Raw genomic sequence first — 22,426 nt, forward strand, 5'->3', positions numbered from 1 at the left:
TTAAACACAAAGCACCACGCAATGTTGTCCCGGTTTTGGTGACACGTTTAAAAGCTAAACGTGTTTAGACATAGCTTAATGTATTTAGGATCTTGACGTATTTAGCATTAAATGTGCTTAGGTATTTGACATCATTATGTCAAGTACCTAAGAACATTTAATGCTTAATACGTCAGAAACCTAAACACATTAGGCTTGGCCTAAACACGTTTAGCTTTTAAACGTGTCACAAAAAACGGGACAACATTGCGTGGTGCTTTGTGTTTAACTCCTCCACGCTGTTTTTACCTGTCTCTTATACACATCTAGATGTGTATAAGAGACAGAGGTTATTCCACAACCTGCCGAATTTGTCAATGAAAGAGTAAGATGGACATGAAATGAGGAAAGGCTTGCCTTGTGTGAACTCTGCGAGGAAGCAGAGAGTTTTGAGTACAGAGGAAGAAATTAGACAATCACCAAATATAATGGACAAAAAAGAAATATCACGTCTGGTTTTCAAAGGCTGCAAGTAAAACAATCAACAACTGATGTCAAATGTCTTACACAATAGTTTTTGACAAGCTGCAGTGTGGTAAGATCCTGTTGAATAGAAGAAGCGACTTTAGCAGGATTTGATGGTGCATTGATGTTACAATATAGTGTGGCATCGTCATAAACAACAAAGAAACAAAGAAAACGCTTAGGAACAGACCAACTCCATGAATGCTCCCCTGAGGTAATCCAGTGGAAACAAGTGATATCGTGGTATCACCACCTCCAATAGGTTTAACAACGTTCATTGCCGAGATAGTCTGAATAGGGTATAAGGTGCTTCTGTAAAAGAGGCGTGTAAAGTTGAATGTATGGGGTAATAACTAAACTGATGAGAGTGTATGATGGTCATTCGATGATTAGTAATCTAATAAAGTGTTGTTTATAATACGCTCCATGACTTTACTACTGTAATTGGAAGAAGTGATATTGGACGGTAATGATTGGGATTGTTGGAGGGCCACATTTAGGGTAGTAGGTAAAATAAAAGCAAACTTCCAACAAAAAGGAATAACACTTGCTTAAGCTTTACTCCTAGATAAGGTAGAGCATATTATTGCTGTAATGTTGTAATTTTGTAATGATTAGTAAAAGATAAGATAGTATACATATCCAAGTATCGAAATTCACGCCATCGTGTCGAGATTCAATATTTCGACATTAATTATGTCATCATCATTCCTGATGGCGTGCATTTCGATACTTGGAGTATGTATTATACTATCTTATCTCAGATTAATCAGTGGACCTTTCGGTTATTAGTAAAAGCATTATACGTCACTTTGAGTAATATAATATATAAAAGAATCGAAACAAACACATGTCCTGGAGCTATGCATCTCTGGAATCCATTGTTTTGTTTTGTTTTGTTTGTTTTTTTAGTATATTGTATTCTTGCGGTGTTTAAAATAGCTTGTAACAAAACATCGATTTCATTCAATGGAAACGTATATAATATATTGTTTACACAGTAATTTCGTAATGATTAGTAACAGCATTGAGTTATATCCAGAAGCATATACACTATGAGTAATATAAAAGAAACGAAACAAACCCATGACATGGAGGTATGCGTCTCTGCCCTCCTCCATTATTTTTTTTTCTTGCGTTGTTTAAAATTGCTTGTATACTAACCATCGATTTCGTTCAATGGAAACATATATATAATATTTGTATTAGTGGATAAGTCTATCATATATATATATATATATATTAATAATGATAATAATAATAATAATAATAATATTTAACAAGGAAAACAATAAGGAATATCTCTATCTCTATCTATAATTTACAGACTTGTAAACCTTTACCAGTTAAACAATTTTTAAGACATGACGTGAGATTGTTAGGTCTATCATTTCAGCTGTTTCTGATTTTAAAGAAAATATTCTATCCAATTATGCACTGTTAATTTTGTGTAGATGTGGGATTTGCAGAGATAACAAAAACGATAGAAACGAAAGCGTGGAGGATTTAAACACAAAGCACCACGCAATGTTGTCCCGGTTTTGGTGACACGTTTAAAAGCTAAACGTGTTTAGACATAGCTTAATGTATTTAGGATCTTGACGTATTTAGCATTAAATGTGCTTAGGTATTTGACATCATTATGTCAAGTACCTAAGAACATTTAATGCTTAATACGTCAGAAACCTAAACACATTAGGCTTGGCCTAAACACGTTTAGCTTTTAAACGTGTCACAAAAAACGGGACAACATTGCGTGGTGCTTTGTGTTTAACTCCTCCACGCTGTTTTTACATTGTAGATGTGTCCATACGTAATAATGTTTTTTGCACTGTATTTGTTAATAAAGTATTACCGGTATATATTAATTGATGCTGAAAGACGTTTCAACATAACTTGAATACAGTATATAATTCATTCTCACCTTAATATTTCTAATCAGGGCAGCGTCTTCTTTTTCTTCTTTGCTAATTGCAATTAATAGGCCATTATATCCACCATCTTGCACACTTATACTATTTCTCTTCCACGATGCCAATGCTGATGTCAATGTCCAAAAGAAGACAGTGAATATATAAATGCGTAGACATTGAATCATTTTGCTGTTTATCGGAGCTGCTCCCAAGAACTACTGTTTCAATAGGCGTCTTAATTATCATGGTAAAATAAATATCTATTTTAATGTTGCTGGGTAAACCCAAAATCTAAACCTATCACCGCAGAGCTCACAATTGCAGTCGCAAATTCAAATCATTGTGCCATAATTGAGGAATTCATTCACGCATTAAGCACTCACAACAAGTATATTCTTTTATATTTGTAAACTACTATTTACTATAGTAGATTGCTAATATAATATATATTATATAATAACACAATTATATAAATTATTGCCCACTTAATACAGTACACATTATATTCAAATTGTGCAGCCTTGGATAACAAACTTTCTTGAAAATGGTACGGTATCTCATCAAACTCTTGCACGACTTCGTTTAAATCTATCAGATCGGCTTTGAGTTGGCCCGATTTATGTTTGGGTTTTAATAGGAACTGTTTCATCTTACTTTCATTAACTACATGCGACTGAATCCATATATACAAAAGCCAAGATAATGGCCTTAGACTGCAATAGTTTTGACATATGTGTTCAGGTGTGCAAGGATTTAGTCCATCCCTAAAATATCCTTTTGTTGGGTACTAGGCCTATAACAGAATGTTGAATGCAGTAGGCCTACTAAGTATCAATCTAAGGACCATACTACTCTTAAGGAGCTGTTTTGGGTGGAGTCGGGGTTAAGAGGCGATTAAGAAAGTAGGCCTAGCATCTAGAAGAATGAGGTATTATGGTAACCACCATTGTATGGACATCAGTTATGAAGACGTCACACCAATATACGGCGATGAATCAGGGTGGAAATCAAGGTTTTTGTTTCTCCACCAAATTTTTTTATATTTATTATTCATCATGAAATGGTGAAATATAATTTTATATCTGAATCTTGTAACACCGTATATACGTTACTAAAAAAAAGAAGAAAATACAACACCAGTGTGCTAATTGAGGTTTATTTTATTTTAGAACTAGATAGATTTTATAATTGTATTATCCATAAAATTCAATAACGATGTAATCATTTTACATGTTATTTATATTCTAAAGTAAGAAGTTCACTACCAACGATGCTCAACCAATACATTATCTAATTGCTTTCAACGCGTTTATAATCACTTCGTCACCCGATTATACCTAAATGATCTGATAAGTATCAGTTTCGGTGACAAATACAGTCATGATAGTGTCAACAAACCTGATTAGATTAGGGGATTGGTAAAGACGTCAAATCATTATTTGCTTTATTTTACTGTACGATTTTAAAGTGTAAATGAGCTACATTGATTGATGTTTTTGCTTACTCTATAAACTTTACAATTACTGATCAAACATAGTACAAAGTGAACAAATCATTTACATCCTTTACATTCCTTTTGTCAACATTCTATAAATTTGGAATGTAAGTTATTATTTAGAAATCGTTATCGACTAAACATACAGTAGTTATACCACGTTTGGAACAAGTGAGTGATCGGTCTGACTTACCAAGTTCATTTACAGTTTAGAGAATGGTAACAATGAGCAATCAGTGGCGTCACGCACGGGGCCCCGACATTGTAGTTTAAGACAGATATAGGCCTAATAATATATTATAAACTATACTACCATGGTTTCATTCAATGGGGCCTCGACAGTTGTAAACATTGAAAATACACTGGCATAGCATCATCATACAGAAACCGCATTACCTCAGGGCTCATGTAAACGATCGCTACAGTTTTTAGGGCCATTGTAGGCCTATTTACAACGCAGTTAACAGTTCATAAATGCCCTAAGCTCTGAGCGCGAGGGGGCCTCAGACACATACCCGGGCCCTACGTGGCCCCCTCGGCTCCCAGCTCTGTTGTTCGCTCCCGCCAGCAAAATTAACGCTCGCTTCACTCGCCTATTATGGGTCCCCAATAACAGTAACCGCCGGGCCTCACAAACTCAATTGACGCATATGCGAACAATGTTTGTTAAAATTGGATCAATTAGAATATTTTGTTTCCTTATTCTCCATGCTATATGTATGCCTAACTGAAACTCTAACCCGCTTTGCAGATACGGGATATGATGTATACACATGATAGTTTGATTTAATAGCCTATAGGCTTCAGGCATTTTGTCCAGTAATAACGGCTCGTTCGGCCTCTATTTTGTATATCATCCACAGAACTATAATTGCATAATATTTTAGCTAAAGTTGTACTATATGTACTTGATATCAGGTCTAATAATAATAATATTTACAATAATGTGTATTTAAGCACAATAATACCTTTTAGTTATACATTAGAATTAGAATACCCACATACTAAATTTATTATATATATTTTTATCGACACCCATCGATTTAATAACTTCTGTGTTAAAATACATGTACAACTTTTTTTTCCATTGTATTGGAAATAATTTTTTTTCGTAAAATGAACTGCTTTATATTTTATAACAGACGGTACAACTTTATACTTCAACAATACAATTTAATATTTGAATCGGTGATCCAGTTTCAGCCAACATTTGAATGACTACTCCCTGGTTTTGTTCTAGACATTTTATGGTACAGAAAACACCAACAAAACATTTTCTTGAATTTATAGGGTCATGTGTTAGAATGGCCCGAATGATAGTTCAGCTGCACATGAAGGAGGTATACTTTTGTTGAAAAGTCATTAGAACACTATCTTCTCAAGATGTAATACACAACGAATACTTGATTACACAATTTGGTTTTAATAAGCCAAAGCTGCTAGCGAGATAGCTTGGAACAAAAAATAATAATATGCTTACTGCTACACAAAATAATTGCAATACCTTTAGACAGTGATATATAATACCTCCGTAATTTAACTAGGGTAGAATAGTTAGCTGAGTAGGCCTTATAATTATTGATTATAGTTTTTCTATGTTTTTAAAAGTTAACTTAACTCGTCTATCGCATTATCAATCATGTTATATTATCATCTTTCAACTATATAATAATACTTGAATAGTGTGTTGGACATTCGTTTGTTAAAACAGAATTCAACCATAATAAACTTAAATAAGTTTTCCAAAACTGATTATCAAGATCTTAAGGTATCATGTTTTATTGAATTAGGCGTAAGCAGGATTAACATGGACTTGATCTCCATCAGACCCAGTTGTTGATCGCCTTGTGTGTTTTATATATAGGCCGATTAACACAAACATCAAGACGCCTGCAACACCGATTGCCACCAAAATCCATACGAATGTACTTATTCCATTGCTTTCTGTTTCTTGTTCAAGTGGAGGGATATATTCCAAATTTGCAGAAACAACGTTGGACAACCCACCGGTATTGTTAGCCTCATCAATTGCCATAATAGCAAAGTAATACGTAACTTCATCTCCGCGGTTTGGTAGTCGGATAGAAAATTCCTCTGTTTGTCCAGGTTTTTTGATTGCCAACAAATTTCCATTGATGACGTCATCGGATGTAACTTTAGTGGCATCTGAAAAGTTTGTTGTTATCTCTTGGAATGTTTCAGCGAATCGAAGGTCGTATTCAGAGACTATTATAACAGTAATAATAAAAGTGTAATTACAAAATATTGTTCAATCCAAATATTTTAAAACAGTAAGTACTTGCATGCGGTCTATAATTTGTGTCTTTGTTTGATCTTGCTAAATGCATGTCTTCTACATTAGCGTTTTTATTTATGTATGCTATTTTTGCACTAAATAAACGTAATTAAATTAGTCAACCAATAATTTAACGTATGTAATGTGTATATAGGCATACCTGTTCCTTTATCGAAGTCATCACCAACTGCTGTCCATTGTAGTGTCGCACTTTGGTCTTGATACGACACTTCAGTCACTGTGAGATCCATAATCCTTGATGGTTGCAAAAAGTCTGTTGTTTGTTCAACGTAATCGGACACTTGGATTGCGCCACCCGATGCTGAACGCTCAAATATATTAACAGGTTTCATGATCAACTCTATTGAAGGAAAATAATAAATTCAGGTCTCTCTCTCTCATTAAAGACTTATCCAATTAAACTTCACCTCCAATTAAAGACCACTTTCTGTGGTTCCAAATGAACATTTCTTTATATTATTCTAATTAAAGACCAAAGCTGCTAAATACAAACCCCGTTCAAGAAATGGTCTTTGATTTGGAGGGAGACCTGTACATAATTTATTATTGGATTTATCAAATTAGATAAAAAAACATCGAGTAATGGTGATGGGGGTAAGACCCTTAAAAATCCATTATAAATTGTTATCACAAAAGCAAACATTAAGCAAAGCTCTAAGCACACAGATATTCATTATTTTCTAAAAATTAATTTCTCTTTGTCTTTTTCAAATGTTTATGTTTTAATTCGAAAGCTGTGCAACCAAAATGTCTTTGTATGTATTTATATGAAGACTAATAAAATGTCTTGTATCTAGTAAAAAATACAGTGTTATATACTATTTACCTACCCTCTTGAATAATAGGAAAAGATCTAGCATTTGCCACATTCCCAACTGATTCGGTCTGCTTGTTGCCCCGGACTTTAACTTCAATACTGTAGCGTCCATTGTCAGTAAAGTTGAAGAAATAAGCCGAGTAAACTCCGTCATATTTTGATAAGTCTGCATTTGTTCCACTATCATATAGTTGAATGATGTCATGGGGTGCATTTGGTCTCTCTAAAACTGCAATAACATCAGCATTAGCGACAACTTCATTTCCCTTGCTTAAAAACGCAAATATAGTTATATAAGGAGTGGTTTGATAGTTAATGAATGGGTCACTGACAAAAGACGTGAGAATGACTGGTGCTTCGTCAGCCGAGGCTTGCTTAGATTCAACAGTTACTGTAACGATATGTGATGGAGACGACAGCAACTGATTAGAGATTTCAAAGTTCCAACGACCGGCCTGAAAAATATTAATGACAGCGATAAAATATGTTTAATTGCATCCTCAGAATAATTCAATATTTCAAATGCCATTTTCAAAAATGTTTGTTTCACTGTTAATGTTTTTTTATTTCTTTATTTATAACTTTTATATTTTAAGCATTTATCTTTATGTAAAAGGGCCCCGCTTGACAGTGGTTTATTTTAACGTTGGGGTGTTTATGTCCGATGTTTTGTGCTCAGGGGCGAAGCCAATCCCGTTTTGCCACTACATTAGGGAGGGGAATACGTGTACGCATACGTTTAGCTATCCGTAACTGTTTGTAGCCATGCTGTGCTTTTCGTAATGACAGCGAAATATAGGCGTCGGGAATTAGGCCCTAAACCAAGGCTATTCCGTTTTCTTCTATCGGCTTCTCAAAATCAGATTTTGGCATTGCCTCAAGTTTTTGTATGATTTTGGAAATTGGAAGTGGTTTCCGAATAATACTCCTTCCCTTGTTGCCCAAAAAGTTGGTTATTTTGTGACCCAAAAATGCGTGGCTACTTGACCCTAGTTAGGCCTACATTACAATTCCGACACCACCAAGCACCAACGCTTTTTAATACCCCAAAATGATACGCATCCTATCGTAAATTGCTGTCTTCAAAAGTGACAAAAAGTGACAAAAATAGCATATATGTACATATTAAAGATACAATTATGTTTTAAACTTACTGTAAAACGTGAAAAAAAATCGAAAATCGTATAAGAAATGAAAAACTGTCCTACGCCTTTATCACGTAGGCTACGTGTAGTGAGCGAGATATACGTGTCGTCCACATAGTTAGCGGATAGCAACCGGCGTATGACATCATAATGATGACGGATACGTCACACTAACTGTATGATTTCGCATTCAAAATTTCCCTATTAGGCTATTTAAACATTTCAGTACATATAAAATACGATGTTTTTAAATAAGGTAATGTGAAAGACACACTCCTACTCTTGTAAAATGTTAATGTTTTTGAGACACATAACTGAAATGAAAGGTGATTAAATTATTACTTTAAAGAAATTTAACGAAATTGCTATAATATTATTAAACTTCTTTAAAGATCATATATATCGACCTTAACCCTTACATTGCCAGCTATTTTTTTAATCAGTCAACCATAGAGCAAGCTGAAAACAATGCCTGTAATACCTCTGTGCTACCTAATTATTTAACAAGGTCAACGTAATGCTTATTTTGTGATAGTGTATATTATTTGCTCAATAATTCATTAACTATTGAGATTATGAAAATATAAATCTAAAAACATTGCTCAGCATAGTTTGTTTTATACATATACTTTTATTTCTGCATTTTATTTATTATTTAGTGAATAAAAATAGAAATATTTTGTCAATGATCACAAATATTAGAGGCCTCTTTATTTGCAGAGAATGTTTTCAGTCACAGTAAATTGCTTGCTGAAAATAATAAAAATAACATTATCATCACAGTCTAGGCCTAGGCTAGGCCTATTTCTTCGTAGGGTAGGCCTAGCAGGCCTACAACATCGTAGAGTCTATGTTAGTTTTCTTATTATCCACCACAGCTGTAACAACTACAAAAGAATACAACTTCTCAGCATTTCAAAACATCATATTTTCAACTTGCAAAAACTCAAACTTCTATCAAAACAGCCCCTGAGAAGTTTCACATTTGCTTTCGTATACACAGCAAACACAAAACGTTCTTATAACGTTCGCGAACGTTGTGGCTAAATATGTCACAAAATAACGTTCGCACAAGATTTTAAAAACGTTTAAACGTTGTGACGTTATAAGTTATAAGTACGTACATATAGTTCTACAAAACAACGTTTTTATCACCCAAACTGTAACGTTATTATAACGTTCTTAGAACGTAATATTGTTAGCAACCCAACAAACACAAAACGTTCTTATAACGTTCGCGAACGTTGTGGTTTAGTATGTCACAAAATACCGTTAACACAACGTTGTAAAAACGTTCAAATGTTGTGACGTTGTGAAATTAGGTTATAAGTACGTACATATGGTTCTACAAAATAACGTTTTTATTACCAAACTGTAAACGTTTTTATAACGTTCTTATAGCGTAATATCGTTATTATCGCTGCCGGTCTATAGTCGGTTTTTAGAAGACCTTTCGCTGTAAGATAAGATGGATAATATGTACAGATATATATTACAGATAGACGGTCCAGACTACTTTAGTTCCTTAGGGTTCTGGCTGAGGTATATTTGTATATCTATGGCATTTTTAAGTGGCCAAAAATGACTCTCTCAGACTTGTAAACTGAATGCATTTTCTTAATAATAATACAGGAATTTAATGCAGCGCCTTTTGCCAAGGGATACAGGGTTAAATTAATAATTAATCAAAATATAATAACACCAGGCATGACAACTGAGAAACCGACAAAAACCAAGATAACAAAAAGCATATTGTCCCTCGCTGAGAAGACTATTGCAAAGAAGAATTGTACTGTTTTATGTTACTTGATTTGGAATAAATTACCTTTGAATTGAACTGAATTGAAGCAATAGAAAAGGGTACTGTTTTGGCAAATAATTGAACAAAGTGAGATGGCAAATCTGCGAAAAAGGATTCTCTGTCTAATCGGCAACCAAAGAATTTTCCGGAGTAGTGGACTAGCAATATGAAATTTATGGAGGCCAGAGATGAAACATGCACAACTATTCTGAAACTTCTGGAGTCTATAAAGATCTCCTTGAGAAATGTTTATTGAAAGAGCGTTACAGTAGTCAGACCTGGAAAGAAAAAAAGTTATGACAGGTGTCAAAATCGATGTACACTGGCACAAGTACAACACAAAGCTGCCTATTAATAATTTGGGATAACTGGGTGACATGCTTAGTCATTTAATTCATTTAGGGATCAAAAGGAATGCCAATATTCCTAATTCATGATGTGGGTTTAACACACTGAATACCAAGATTCAAGGTATAATGTTAAGGTTCTTATAATGATGGGCTGATGACGCAATGAAGAATTCCGTCGTCTTATAGGTAAGCTTAAACTTCTTCTTAGTCATCCATGATCGCAGATCGTTGATGCATTCAGAGAGCCTATAAGGAGAAAATTGCATCGCCATGAACATTAAGGTTAAAACGTATAGCTGACTGTCATCGGCACAGATATGGTGCTGAAAGCCCAGTATGAAAAGAAATATAATGACAAGAAATATAATATTTGGCAATCAATTGCTCGCAAAATATCATTCTGAACACAAGGCAAATCAGTCTCGGTACTGTGACCTCTGGGGCGGATGCAGGGGTGCGGTCGCACCCTTTAAATTCTATTAAGAAAATTAATTGTTGCATTATATTGTTGATATGAATTATTGGTAAGATTTTTAAGGTATGAGAGTGCAATTTCCTGGCACACAGAGATCGATATTCTCAAAATTTTCGCCCCCGGCCCCCCACATATTTTAAGGGGAAAGGGTTGGTCCACCTCACTTTTCGGGAATCAAGAAGATATGCCTGAAAATTATTGCAATAAACTGCATAAATGACTCAGGTTTTAACGAAAGAGCGCGGTAGGTCTACAGCCAGAGTACATCTTATTTCATAGCACGACACCGGTATACTCTGCCCACAAACATCCGCATTACCTATCATACACGTGCCGTTATTATAATTTGAAAAGTATGAGATAGAAGATAAAATTGGTTTTCGGCACATGAAGTAGGTAAAGTAAATACATCAAACACAATTAAGTTTTATTTTCTATGATACATCACAGCGATTAATTAGATCGATAATAATGAATTTTACATATAAGAGTGTCATATCCGGCAATCTAGAAGTACAAGTTCCTTGTAACTTGGTTAAGGTTTCACAACAATTTCATTCATATCAATTGATTACGGTAGTTTTTGAAATATCTTGTCTAGGACGTTTTGCTCCCTTTAAATGGTCCGCACATCTACGTCCTACTCCGGACCGTCCCCTAAAATGTAATCATTTCTTTATTGGGTTAGGCCCTACTCCCTTTAAATTATGTCTGTGCAGTCGTTTCTGAGATATTTTGAACACATAAAAACACATGCAAACACCAAAACATGACAGACACACACATATACACACACAAACTTACACGACTGAAAGCATATATCTCCTGTCGGAGATAATAATTATATTTTGGTCAAAAGTAAAACTAGTTTTATTACAAACAGCTTTTCAGAGGGCGCTTAAGTTGGGAAGGTAAGTCAGTGTTAACATTAGGAATAGCTGGATCATTAATACCAGGATAAATAAAAGGCAGATTTTCAGACTTATGCCCATGACGTACACCCGTAGGCCTGCGAAACTTAGGTTAGGTAATATGAAGTGTTCTAGCAAGAGACCATACCTCATTAGGAAACCTAACTTTAAAATTATCAGCTAAAAACGAGAAAGCCCCATGAAAACGTCAGAAGTCACCAAACAGGTTAGGCTGTGAAACACTGAAACAATGAACCAAAAATGAGCTGCATAGATGACTAGTTGAGTGGACAGAAACAATCAATAGTGCAACCAGTTAAGACATGGGCCTAGCTGAAACAAATGATAAAATACAAGTAGAATTCACAAACACATTAAAATTTACACAACTAATCAGAAACACAATCAAACAAAACAAGAACAAAATCACCAGTTATAATAATCAGAAAACGAAAAAAATCGAGGGCCCGTGCTAGCTAGCGGGTGTGGTTGTCGAAGAATGGGCGTAATGTCCTTTGACATTATCGGTAGGAAGGGAATCCAAATAGTAGGCCTAGAGTATTTAAGTAATTATTCCTATATAAACTTTCTTATATTTGCGAAGACAAAGATGAACATGTCTGGAGATGTTATGGCATGTGCTTTATAATAAAAGTGCTTGAATATTATTGTATTCAAGTTATATACATATTCAATATTGTATATAACATGAATACAATAATATTCAAGCACTTTTATTATAAAGCGCTTGAATATTATTGTAGACCTATTCAAGTTATATACATTATCCAACATTTAAATTGTAGGAATAGAACAAAAATAAAGAAGAAAAGAAAGGGTATGAATAAAAGAAAAATTAACATTAAAATAACAGAAAAAACACGAAAGATTGAAAAGAAATGACAATGAAAACGAAAGACAAGACGAAATGAATAAGAAAACGAAGGACTGAAAAGGAATAAGTAAAAAAAAGAAAGAACTAAAGAAAATAAAGGAAAGAAAGGAATAGAAAACAATAGAAGGAAAATGGAAATTATACGAAAGGCTAAAAAGGGAAGAACAAAAAGCAAAAAAGGACAAGGTATAGTAATGAAAGGAAAGAAACAAGTATGTAAGAGAATAGATAGAGTAAATTGGGGGAATGTAAAAAGGTAAGGATAATAAATAATCAAATTTAAAGATTTCGTCAGTAAATGCTTTATAATTGCAATTATAACATTAATATATAAACCTTTTGATTTGGTAACTTGTTAAATCTTATCTCACTTTTTTTGTTTTTTACAATAGCAATTTTTAAATACTAAATACTATTTTTCTTTTCGTCAAGAGTTACTGCGCCTCTGAATAGCACACTAGATAGATGGCGCATTCAAGTGCTGTTTTATTATTATTTATTATTAAAAACTTCTATAAAGATGTTATGAAGGGAAAATGTCTCAGGAAAGAGGATGTCATCTGTCTTATTGGAGATCTCAATGCAAACGTAGTAAAGGGAGGAACTCTAACATTGTAGGACGACAGCGGGGTACATCGTCTAGTTCAATTTTGGCAACAAAATAATCTTTTTATAGCAAATACATGGTTTCAGCTTCTACCATGAGGGTTACCATATATACTTAGAAATCCCATGAAAACTGGAAACGAAACCAGATAGATTATATTAATTCAGTAAGAGATTTAGGAACAGCATACGCAGTACTAAGACATGGTCAGGCGCAGATATCAACTCTGATCATAATCCTGTAGTTGCAAAAGTAATGCACAGAAGAAACACCACATGTTGCAAAAAGGCAGAAAAGCATGGTTCAACAAACAGTATGAAGATATTGAAGAACTAAAAAGAGAACAGAGAACATAAAGCTTGAGAAATGCACTATGATAAAGAAGATAACAGAAAAAGATGTACTAAAAAAACAGTATAGTGGTTGTATTAGAGAGAAAAATGGTACCATTACATTTGAGCAGGATGAAATAAAAGAAAGATGAATGGAATAATATGTGAAGAAGCTCAATGATGATCTTAGGAAACCCATGCAAGAAAGTAAGGGTTAAGTGGAGAAAGAATTTTGAAAGAGGAAGTAAAGAAGGTGATATAGATTCAATGAAAATTGGCAAAGCGACAGAATCATTAAAAGCGATGATAAATTCGAGATTCTAACCAGCATTTTATATATGAAGATGGTCACTAGTCAGAGGATATTAAACAATCTATTCTCATTCCAATTTCCAAAACAAAATAAGGCAGATAATTGTTCAGACTTAGGAACAATAAATCTGCTGAGAATTGTAACAAAATCTTTACTGAAAGTTATACATAAACGAATTAGCAAAAAAGTGGAGCAGGAAATTACCATAATTCAACGTGTGTGGGATTAGACCAGGAGGTGGTACTAGAGTGGGAATCTTTAACCTCAGAGTAATATATGAAAGAGCAATGAATGTGGAACAATATAATTACTTTAATCAGTTTCATCAATTATAGCATATTAGGATGATCTAATTTTTACAAGATATTGGATATACTAATAAGGACCTTCGGCTGATTACCAAACTTTACTGGGTACAAAGTACCTGCATAAGAACTATAGGTGACTGTAATAATAATAATAATAATAATAATAATAATAATAATAATAATAATAATAATAATAATAATAATAATAACAATAATAATACAGTAATAATAATATATTTAATCACGGAAGATGGGAGAAATGAAAAGAAAATAAAAGAAGGTTGATGATTAGTAGAGTTAATTACGAAAAAGATGGCTGCAACTCGTGAATCAAGAAATAGCATACACACATACAACAATAATTTCAATATGCTATATTTGGTCCACCCTCCTATATGCATATGAGACTTGGACTATTACCCCTGCAATTGCTGACAGAATAGAAGCAATAGAGGTGTGGTTGCTCAGGCGCATGTTGAAAGTATTATGAAAAGAAAAGAAACGAAGCAATGAGGTTCTTAGAATAGAGTTCGAGCTCTATGGTCGTTAAACTACCGACAGGTAACAGTAATCTCTAATGCTTATGAGCTAGATTGGTAGACCTATATGAATTCGTGAGAAGAAATATAGTTATATATATTTTTTTAATACGTGAGCAATTTTTACAGTAACGTTATAAGCATTTTGCCTTAAATGTATAAGTGCCATTTTAATAATAAAACAAAAACAAAAACAAAAAAAACAATTTTTAGCATTTCGCTTTTTGTTTGCATTATAATGGAGTGTAGTTGAATAACTTGGTGGATATAATGTCTGCTTTCTAATCCCATTGCAATAAGATAAATTCCTGTCTAGGTAACAGGATTTTTTTTTCTCACGACCAAAACAACTCCACCCCCTAAGCCTCATAATGCGACTTAGTCTGTGTAGGCCATCCTGTGTGTATGTGTGTGTCAGTGACGGAATTGCCACTTTAAGGAGGATATCCCTTAGCCGTAGTGTCTAAAGCTGAATAAAAAGAATAATAATGAAGCTCTTTTTTATTGAGATTATGGTGGCTAAACAATTGATCATGATGAATAGTTTAAATAGTTATATTAATCAATAACATGGTTACTTACCAAAGCGCGCTCTTTTATGCGGATTGTGATAATTTCATCATTACTGTTTAAAGAATACTCTTCACTAGTGTTATCAAATCGTTGTCCATCTGAGTTCTCTAGAACGACCGCTATAGAATAATCAAGCCACGCAAAGAGAAAAACTGTATCAACCCCAACACTTGTATCAATAATAACGTAACTTGTAACAGTGCCCGTAGTGTTGTCGATGGCCAATGCTTCGCTATATAGCTGAGAAAAAAAATGGTATACAGCATTAATATTTCTATAGGAATGGCTTAACGGATGGTATTCTCTCGCCTCTATTTGAGATCCTTGGAGATTTTATGATAATCTTCATCCCAATCAGATAGGGATGTGCTAGTTTCAATAACACGCCATCTTTTAGATGAGATGTTTATTGCATGACCAACATGTACGTTATTGAACGCAATTAGTCCAGTCAATCTACCAAATGACCCGGAAGTAATTGCAATTTTTATTTCAACTGGATTTTACTTCATGTGTACCCTACAACAACATATTGAAAATCTAGGAAAACATTTTTAGTGGAAGCCACCTAAATTTCGACATTTAAATATTTAATATCTGGGTTAAAGTTCATGACAATATGGTTGTTATATCTTGTCAACTAATCTTCAACTAGTCTTGAGAGTTGCTTTTGGTATCAAATTGCTTAGAATGTGTATGTTCCTATTCGGTCTAATGGGAAATGTGGTCCGGAAATGCTCTTATTGACCATTCACTCATATTGAAAGAAAGTTTCAAGGTCATTACAATATAGTTTTATATCTTGTCAACTACTGGTCTCAGAGTGTTGGTTTTGGTGTAAAATTGCTTAAATAGTATGTTCCTATTTGGTCTAATGAGAAATGTGGTCTAAAATGACCGGAATGTCCTTTAACCAATATCTAAAGACATTTTCTTACAGTATCTCTATAACTATGGATTGTAGAGACTTGAGACTAATCTCAAACTATACACAGGCATGCCTGTATCTTACATGTCTCTGATGTTAATAAAGGTCTGAACTTTGACCTAATTTGTTTATACTACAATTTGCATAATTAAATTTTACAATCCAAGAAACAATATTATGTGGTTTACAGAAGGCTTTTAATTAGAAAACAAAATTAATATGGCATACTACTGGCTAGAACTTGTTATTAGACCGTACAGTTTAAGTGGTCAACTGGTCAAAAATCAATACCCAATTATGGAATCAAACTATTATACTGTAGTGTAGTCAAACTACTGGAATATTCTATCATAGCAAATAGTAGCATTTGTAATGTTAGGTCTATATTCAATTCAAAAGACATTTATTTTCGTGCATAAATAAAACAACAACAATGAAAGAGAGAGCAAAAAGTACAATGCGAATAAATATATTTAAAAAAATTTAAAGATAAAAATATGGGCCAAGTACATATTTTTTTTAATTAAAATGTATGGACGAAGGCATATTCCCTAAAAGATTGATACATTGTGCCGGGTATGCCTGTAACAAAGAAAAGATACAGAACATATATGATTGAGCAAAAGAAAATCGATAAGTTAAAAAAATAAAACAAATGAATATTATAGTAAAAATTATTCAATAAGAATAGTGTTATTTATCAACAAAGTCCTTTTTGGTAGGGTACCAGATTGTGGAAACTATGGGTAGGGCCACTTCGGGGCCCTGCGGACCACCGCATGAGCTGTCTCTTATACACATCTTACATATAAAAAAAAACAATTAGACAATAAAAAAAACAGGACAACAATATTTCAAATTACAGAACATAGAACAATGACCGAGTGTAACTTTTTGCTACTAGTACAGTGACAAAAGTTGAGATTTTATTTTCTTGGAGAATGAGTTAAGAGAGGCAGCATCTAATATTGTAGTAGCTAAATTATTGTACATTAAAGGTCCAGAGTACCTAATACTATGTTGGGAATAATTTGTGTTGTGGATGGGAATATGAATATTAGTTCTGGTTCGAGTGGGGTATTTGTGAATGGAGTGATTAGGAACAAACATGGCATTTAAATGATTTGGAAGAATTGAGTGAGTGGCAGAGAATACAAACAAACCTTGTTGAAATAAATTAATATCTGTGAGTTTTAGGAGATTTAGCTTGGAAAATAAATGGGAGGAATGCGACCGTGGAGAAATGCCAGATATAATCCTTACAGCTTTCTTTTGTAGAATGTTGAGTTTATTTGTGTTGGTTGGATACGTGTTGGCCTATACAATATTACAGTAGCTCAAAATAAGGAAGGATGAGAGAACAATAAAGTGTTTTGAGAATACTAAGGGGTAAAAATGAAGATAATCTGGATATGATACCAAGGCTTTTGGAGACTTTATTCTCAATTTCTTGTATGTGGTTTTTCCATGTAAGGCTATTGTCGATGGTAATTCCTAAGAATTTTGCAGATTGGACAGATGGAATTTCATGGCTGTCAATAGGAATTTTATGGGTAGAGACGTCAATACCTCTAAGTAATTGTGGATTTTTGAGGTAGCTTTTAAACAGGTTAAGTGCGGGTCCACGGATTCCATAGTGAGCCAGTTTGTAAAGAAGTATATTGTGATCAATAGTATTAGAAAGCCTTGGAAGGATCAATGAAAAGTCCGATTCCAAGATGCATTTTTTAGGCTATATTTATACATATCTTGTTTTAACCAATTAACGGCCAAACAAATATCTCATTGATTTTGCACTTGAAATAAAATATCAATTGCATAATAAAGACAAAGTGTCGTTCAATTGGTAATCAAGCTTCTCACATTGTGGCACGCCACCGTCATTTTCAAATATTTGTCAAGTCAAAAAAGCGTGATGTGATGTTTGTATGCCTGCTTCGAACAAATTTGATATTTTTCTTGCCAGAATATGTGTTATCGTTATTCCGACCCTGAAAGACTCCATGGTGTCCGGCGGATAATAATAGTTTGCCATTAAATCAGTCTACATTCAGCCTGCTTACTGTACAGTAAGAATATACAGTAAAATGCACTATTATTATAATATTATTATACTATTTCGTGATGTATAGTAAGAGTATGATTTTTATAATATTCAGTTTTATTTTTAAAATTAATTCTCACCAGAAACTCAGACTCAAAAATACTGGGATGGTGTCCTGCAGCTGCAGAGGTTACTCTAAATCATTAAGTAATGATTTGGATCATCATGGCCAGATTCAGAAAACCCAGTTTGCCGAATGCCAAATTGCCGGTTCAAAAATTGTGAAACCCAGTTTGTCGAATCCCACTTTGCATGCTGAAACTAGTTTGCCAAATGTCAATTTAAGAGCAATGTAAGAAATTTTTTAAAAAACATAAAATACATTATAGACTATTAGACTCCAAAAATGGCATAGCCTACACTGGCATAATTAATAAATACAATTTTATCGGGAAAAAACTGCAATACACATGAAAAGGCGCATACTAAATTAAGCAGACAGCAAATGCATCTTAAGAATACCACAATAATTTTCAACCTCAATACCATAGGCCAAGCCTAATAAATTTATTATCAAAACTCGGTATACTATAAAACAGACATGTTTCGGAAAATCCTTCGCCATCTTCAGTGAAACGATTGCTAACATGCAATCTACTATTTAAAGGGAGTGAACAACTGTGTAGCATTGTATTTTAAATAAATGGGAATTGAACCATTAGCTATTTGAACAGACATTATGACATTGCACTTTTTTAGAGAATCGATTTGACTGTAATTGTAAAGAAGAAAGAACGGCATAAATAAAGATGATAATGTAATGATGAACATCAGAATGACAAAGATAAATTAACATATAAAAGTTGCTTGTTGAGAGAGGGCGTGTCCCATTTTATATGCAACACCTCCTTGATTTTTCTTTGGCTGGCTGTTGAAGCGGAACACAATACACGGAAGCAATCTTCTTTTCATGAGGTTTTACATTGGGATGAGCTATTAAGATGTGCGAGTTCCTGTCCGTGGTCATGCGTTCGTTAACGCGCGTTGCAAAGTGTCGGCCAGTTTCGCATATAACAGGCATTACAGCCTGCGCACGTGAATTTATACACAACGTTTGAACGTAGACCAGTAGGGACAGGATCTTTCACAGAAAACATATTTCTAATTTTAAATGAAGAAAAAACCAATTTGATATTTAAATCATTACAAAACTGTTTCGTTAAAGCATTTATCTTATGTGAAATAAGGCAACTTAAAATAACGGATATTAGATTTTTCGTTGGTTTGTTTGTTATCGGAGTGAATAAAGACAAGATATCTAGAAATAATTTTGTCAATTAAATACATTGGAAACATATTTATATCTAAGGATAACAATTAAACCCTTGAGGTCACTATGAAAACCTATCCAATTATTGTTGATCTTATAAGTTCTGTCAATTAAAGTACGAATCAATGCAATTTTGTATGGAAAAGAGCAAAAACTAAAGAAATTTGTGAGTAATCCTGTGAAATTGTTTTTTCGATATACATTGGTTTGGGTGGATCCGTTAGTAGATTTTGAAACTAAGACATCAAGGAAGGGAAATTTGTTTTCTACTTCAGTTTCCATTGTGAATCGTCAATAGAATAGCACATTAGGTCCATGATATTGATCAAGCCAGATCTTTTCATGGTGCCCCATGAATAGGTTTGCAAGCACTGGGGCTAGAGGGGACCCCATTGATAACCCATCCACTTGATCATAATATGAACCATTAAACAAAAAATGAGTTTGAGAGGTTGCAAACATGAGCAATCTTTTAAGATCAGATTTTGTTATGTTAAAAGTATTATGTGGGTGTTCTAAAATGTAGTCTACCGCAAGGTCTATCGATTCATTAAGTGGAATGTTCGTAAATAAACTTTCAACATCAAACGAAAAAATAAACTTATCACATACATTAATATTTCTAACGGTATTAACAAAAGTGAAGGTATTCCTAACACTAAAATCAACAGGTAAATTACTTTGCAATATGCTGCATAAGAACTTTGCAAGCCCATAATTGTAGGTATCTATGGAAGATACAATCAGTCTAAACGGAGGTGCACTACCTGGATCGCGATGTTTATGCATTTTCGGTAGTCCATATATCCTGGCTGGTTTAGAACTTGTAGGATATATGCTTTCGTAAGTGTTTTGGTCAAAAGTTCCCTTTTTCTTTAACGATCTAAGAAATCGTTGCAATTTACTTTCACGAGATATGGTAGGATCTCCAGCTATTTGCTTGAATTTCGTTTTATCAAATATATTAATAAAAATAGGTGAATCATATACATTGCGATCCAGAATGACTACCCCGTTACCTTTATCCAGTTTTAATATGACAATGTTTTTGTTGTTTTTGAGTTCTTTCAGAGTCCGTATTTTTCTTATGTCCTTACTTGAGAGACGATACGAGCTTACATAAGCGTTGGATAAGTGTGTAAGCTTTGAACGAAGCACACCAGCATTCCCTGCATCAGATAATTTCCCGACCATTGGACGGTGAATCATTTCAAAACAAGTGAAGACTTCGGTTTTATCAAGGTGAGGTGGACAGATTGAATGCGTTAATCCATTGGTGAGAACATTAAGTTGTTCCGCAGTCAGCTTGAATGATGAAATGTTGGTTATTGCCTGTTAGATTCTGCAGTTTTTTCTCATGTGTATTAATAATGTGTTGTACATACCGGTGAACATTTGAGAAAATTTATATCCAATTCCGCTTTCTTAGACTTGATGGATGTTTCTTCAAGCCATCTAAGATCACTAACCGTTAACTTTCCATGATATGTGTCCGCAAAATTGTGGATAATGTTGCCTAATGATCTGTGTAGTAGCAGACAGCAAATGCCTCTTAAAAATACCACAATAATTTTCAACCTCAATACCATATAGGCAAAGCCCAATGAATTTTATTATCAAAACTCGCGTCTGAGTTGGCCTTAATTCTACCTTCTACAAATAAATACTATAAATGTAAATATAATATTATAAAAATGTAATGCATAAGATGATAAAATAAAATTGCTTATTTCGTGAAGGAGTATTCGTTAATGAATCCAAGATCTTTATTGACACCAAATTTATGAGTGTTTAATTGGAAGATCCATTGTAGTTCAACACTACGTCTATCAGAGATTTAAAACCTGTATCTATCATTACAAATTTAATGTATGTCATCAATGAATGTTAGGCAAATTTAATAGAATGTTGTGCAATAGGAAAACAAACTGAATTTATCCCTAATGGATTTCTAATTGTTGTTACACCGAAATCTAAATTTGCTTTCTGTCTCTCCGACATAGCAACCACGAATATTCTGGGAACATACGATTATGTATAACATTTAGTGGAATTACATGTGAAAAGTGGTGGGTGGATTGTTATGTTAGAGGGGGTGGTGATGGATTTGCAAGTAAACAAGGATTTGATAGATTCTATCGTGAGTTGGGGCAGGGACAGTTACCAAATAAGGCTGGGATATTGGGGAGTTTTGAGGAGGTCAGAATGGATTTAAAGTTGCACTAGATACTTGTAATTATTTTCTGTTAGTTTAGTGCACAAAAAGTAGTGATCAGATACAAATCAGAGTGTCGAGGAGTGGAATTTGACTGGTAGATTGTTTGGGCGTGAAATTACTGTTGTGGGCATTATTAAAACCGGATAAAAAAATTTAGGAGAACCTTCTCTATGAGGCCAGATAAAAACACATTATATATTGAGTATAAAATAGCGGTTTCAGTTTTGAAGCTGAAATGAACTCATCCTGGCTATGAACACGTTAGCATATGATGGGGTTATTTATAGTGCCCATAGCAGTACCCTTAAGTTGGCGAAAGTATTTGTTATTAAATTGAAATTTATTGTGTGTAAGTATATTATAAATTCGATGGTAGATACAGTGTCGCCTGTGTAAGGCTGCAAGGTATTACATTTCTCAAGAAAGTTTGGCTAGGTCGAATAAAGCATTAAATCGAGAGTGGTAAGATCAGAAGTAGCCTCTAATGCTACTGGATAAAATCCGAAGTAGGGCACTGAGGATTATTCAACCAACAACAATACAACCTAAATCTTACACCTTCATCAATTTCACTTTCTAGGGTTGCAAACTCCTATTTAATGGCGAACAAC

At 33.8% G+C, this 22,426-nt stretch overlaps 2 protein-coding genes across 2 annotated transcripts in view; both read right to left on the reverse strand.

Moving 5' to 3' along the window:
* Positions 1-2,602, reverse strand: part of LOC117121716 (calcium-activated chloride channel regulator 2-like) — a 15,090-nt gene extending 12,488 nt beyond the window's left edge. The window contains exon 1 of the mRNA XM_033267000.1: positions 2,429-2,602. Coding sequence (XP_033122891.1) covers positions 2,429-2,602 — 174 coding nt within the window. The remainder of the gene's footprint in view (positions 1-2,428) is intronic.
* Positions 2,603-3,570: 968 nt separating this feature from the next.
* Positions 3,571-22,426, reverse strand: part of LOC117121717 (calcium-activated chloride channel regulator 1-like) — a 39,327-nt gene continuing 20,471 nt past the window's right edge. The window contains exons 7-10 of the mRNA XM_033267002.1: positions 15,305-15,535; positions 7,060-7,501; positions 6,369-6,569; positions 3,571-6,138 (exon numbers count right to left, since the gene is read on the reverse strand). Of these exons, the coding sequence (XP_033122893.1) occupies positions 5,699-6,138; positions 6,369-6,569; positions 7,060-7,501; positions 15,305-15,535 (1,314 nt within the window). The 3' untranslated portion in view covers positions 3,571-5,698. The remainder of the gene's footprint in view (positions 6,139-6,368; positions 6,570-7,059; positions 7,502-15,304; positions 15,536-22,426) is intronic.

Source organism: Anneissia japonica, unplaced genomic scaffold (assembly GCF_011630105.1).
Source record: "Anneissia japonica isolate Jap-2015-1 unplaced genomic scaffold, ASM1163010v1 scaffold287709_len1912824_cov184, whole genome shotgun sequence".
Lineage (NCBI taxonomy): Eukaryota > Metazoa > Echinodermata > Crinoidea > Comatulida > Comatulidae > Anneissia > Anneissia japonica.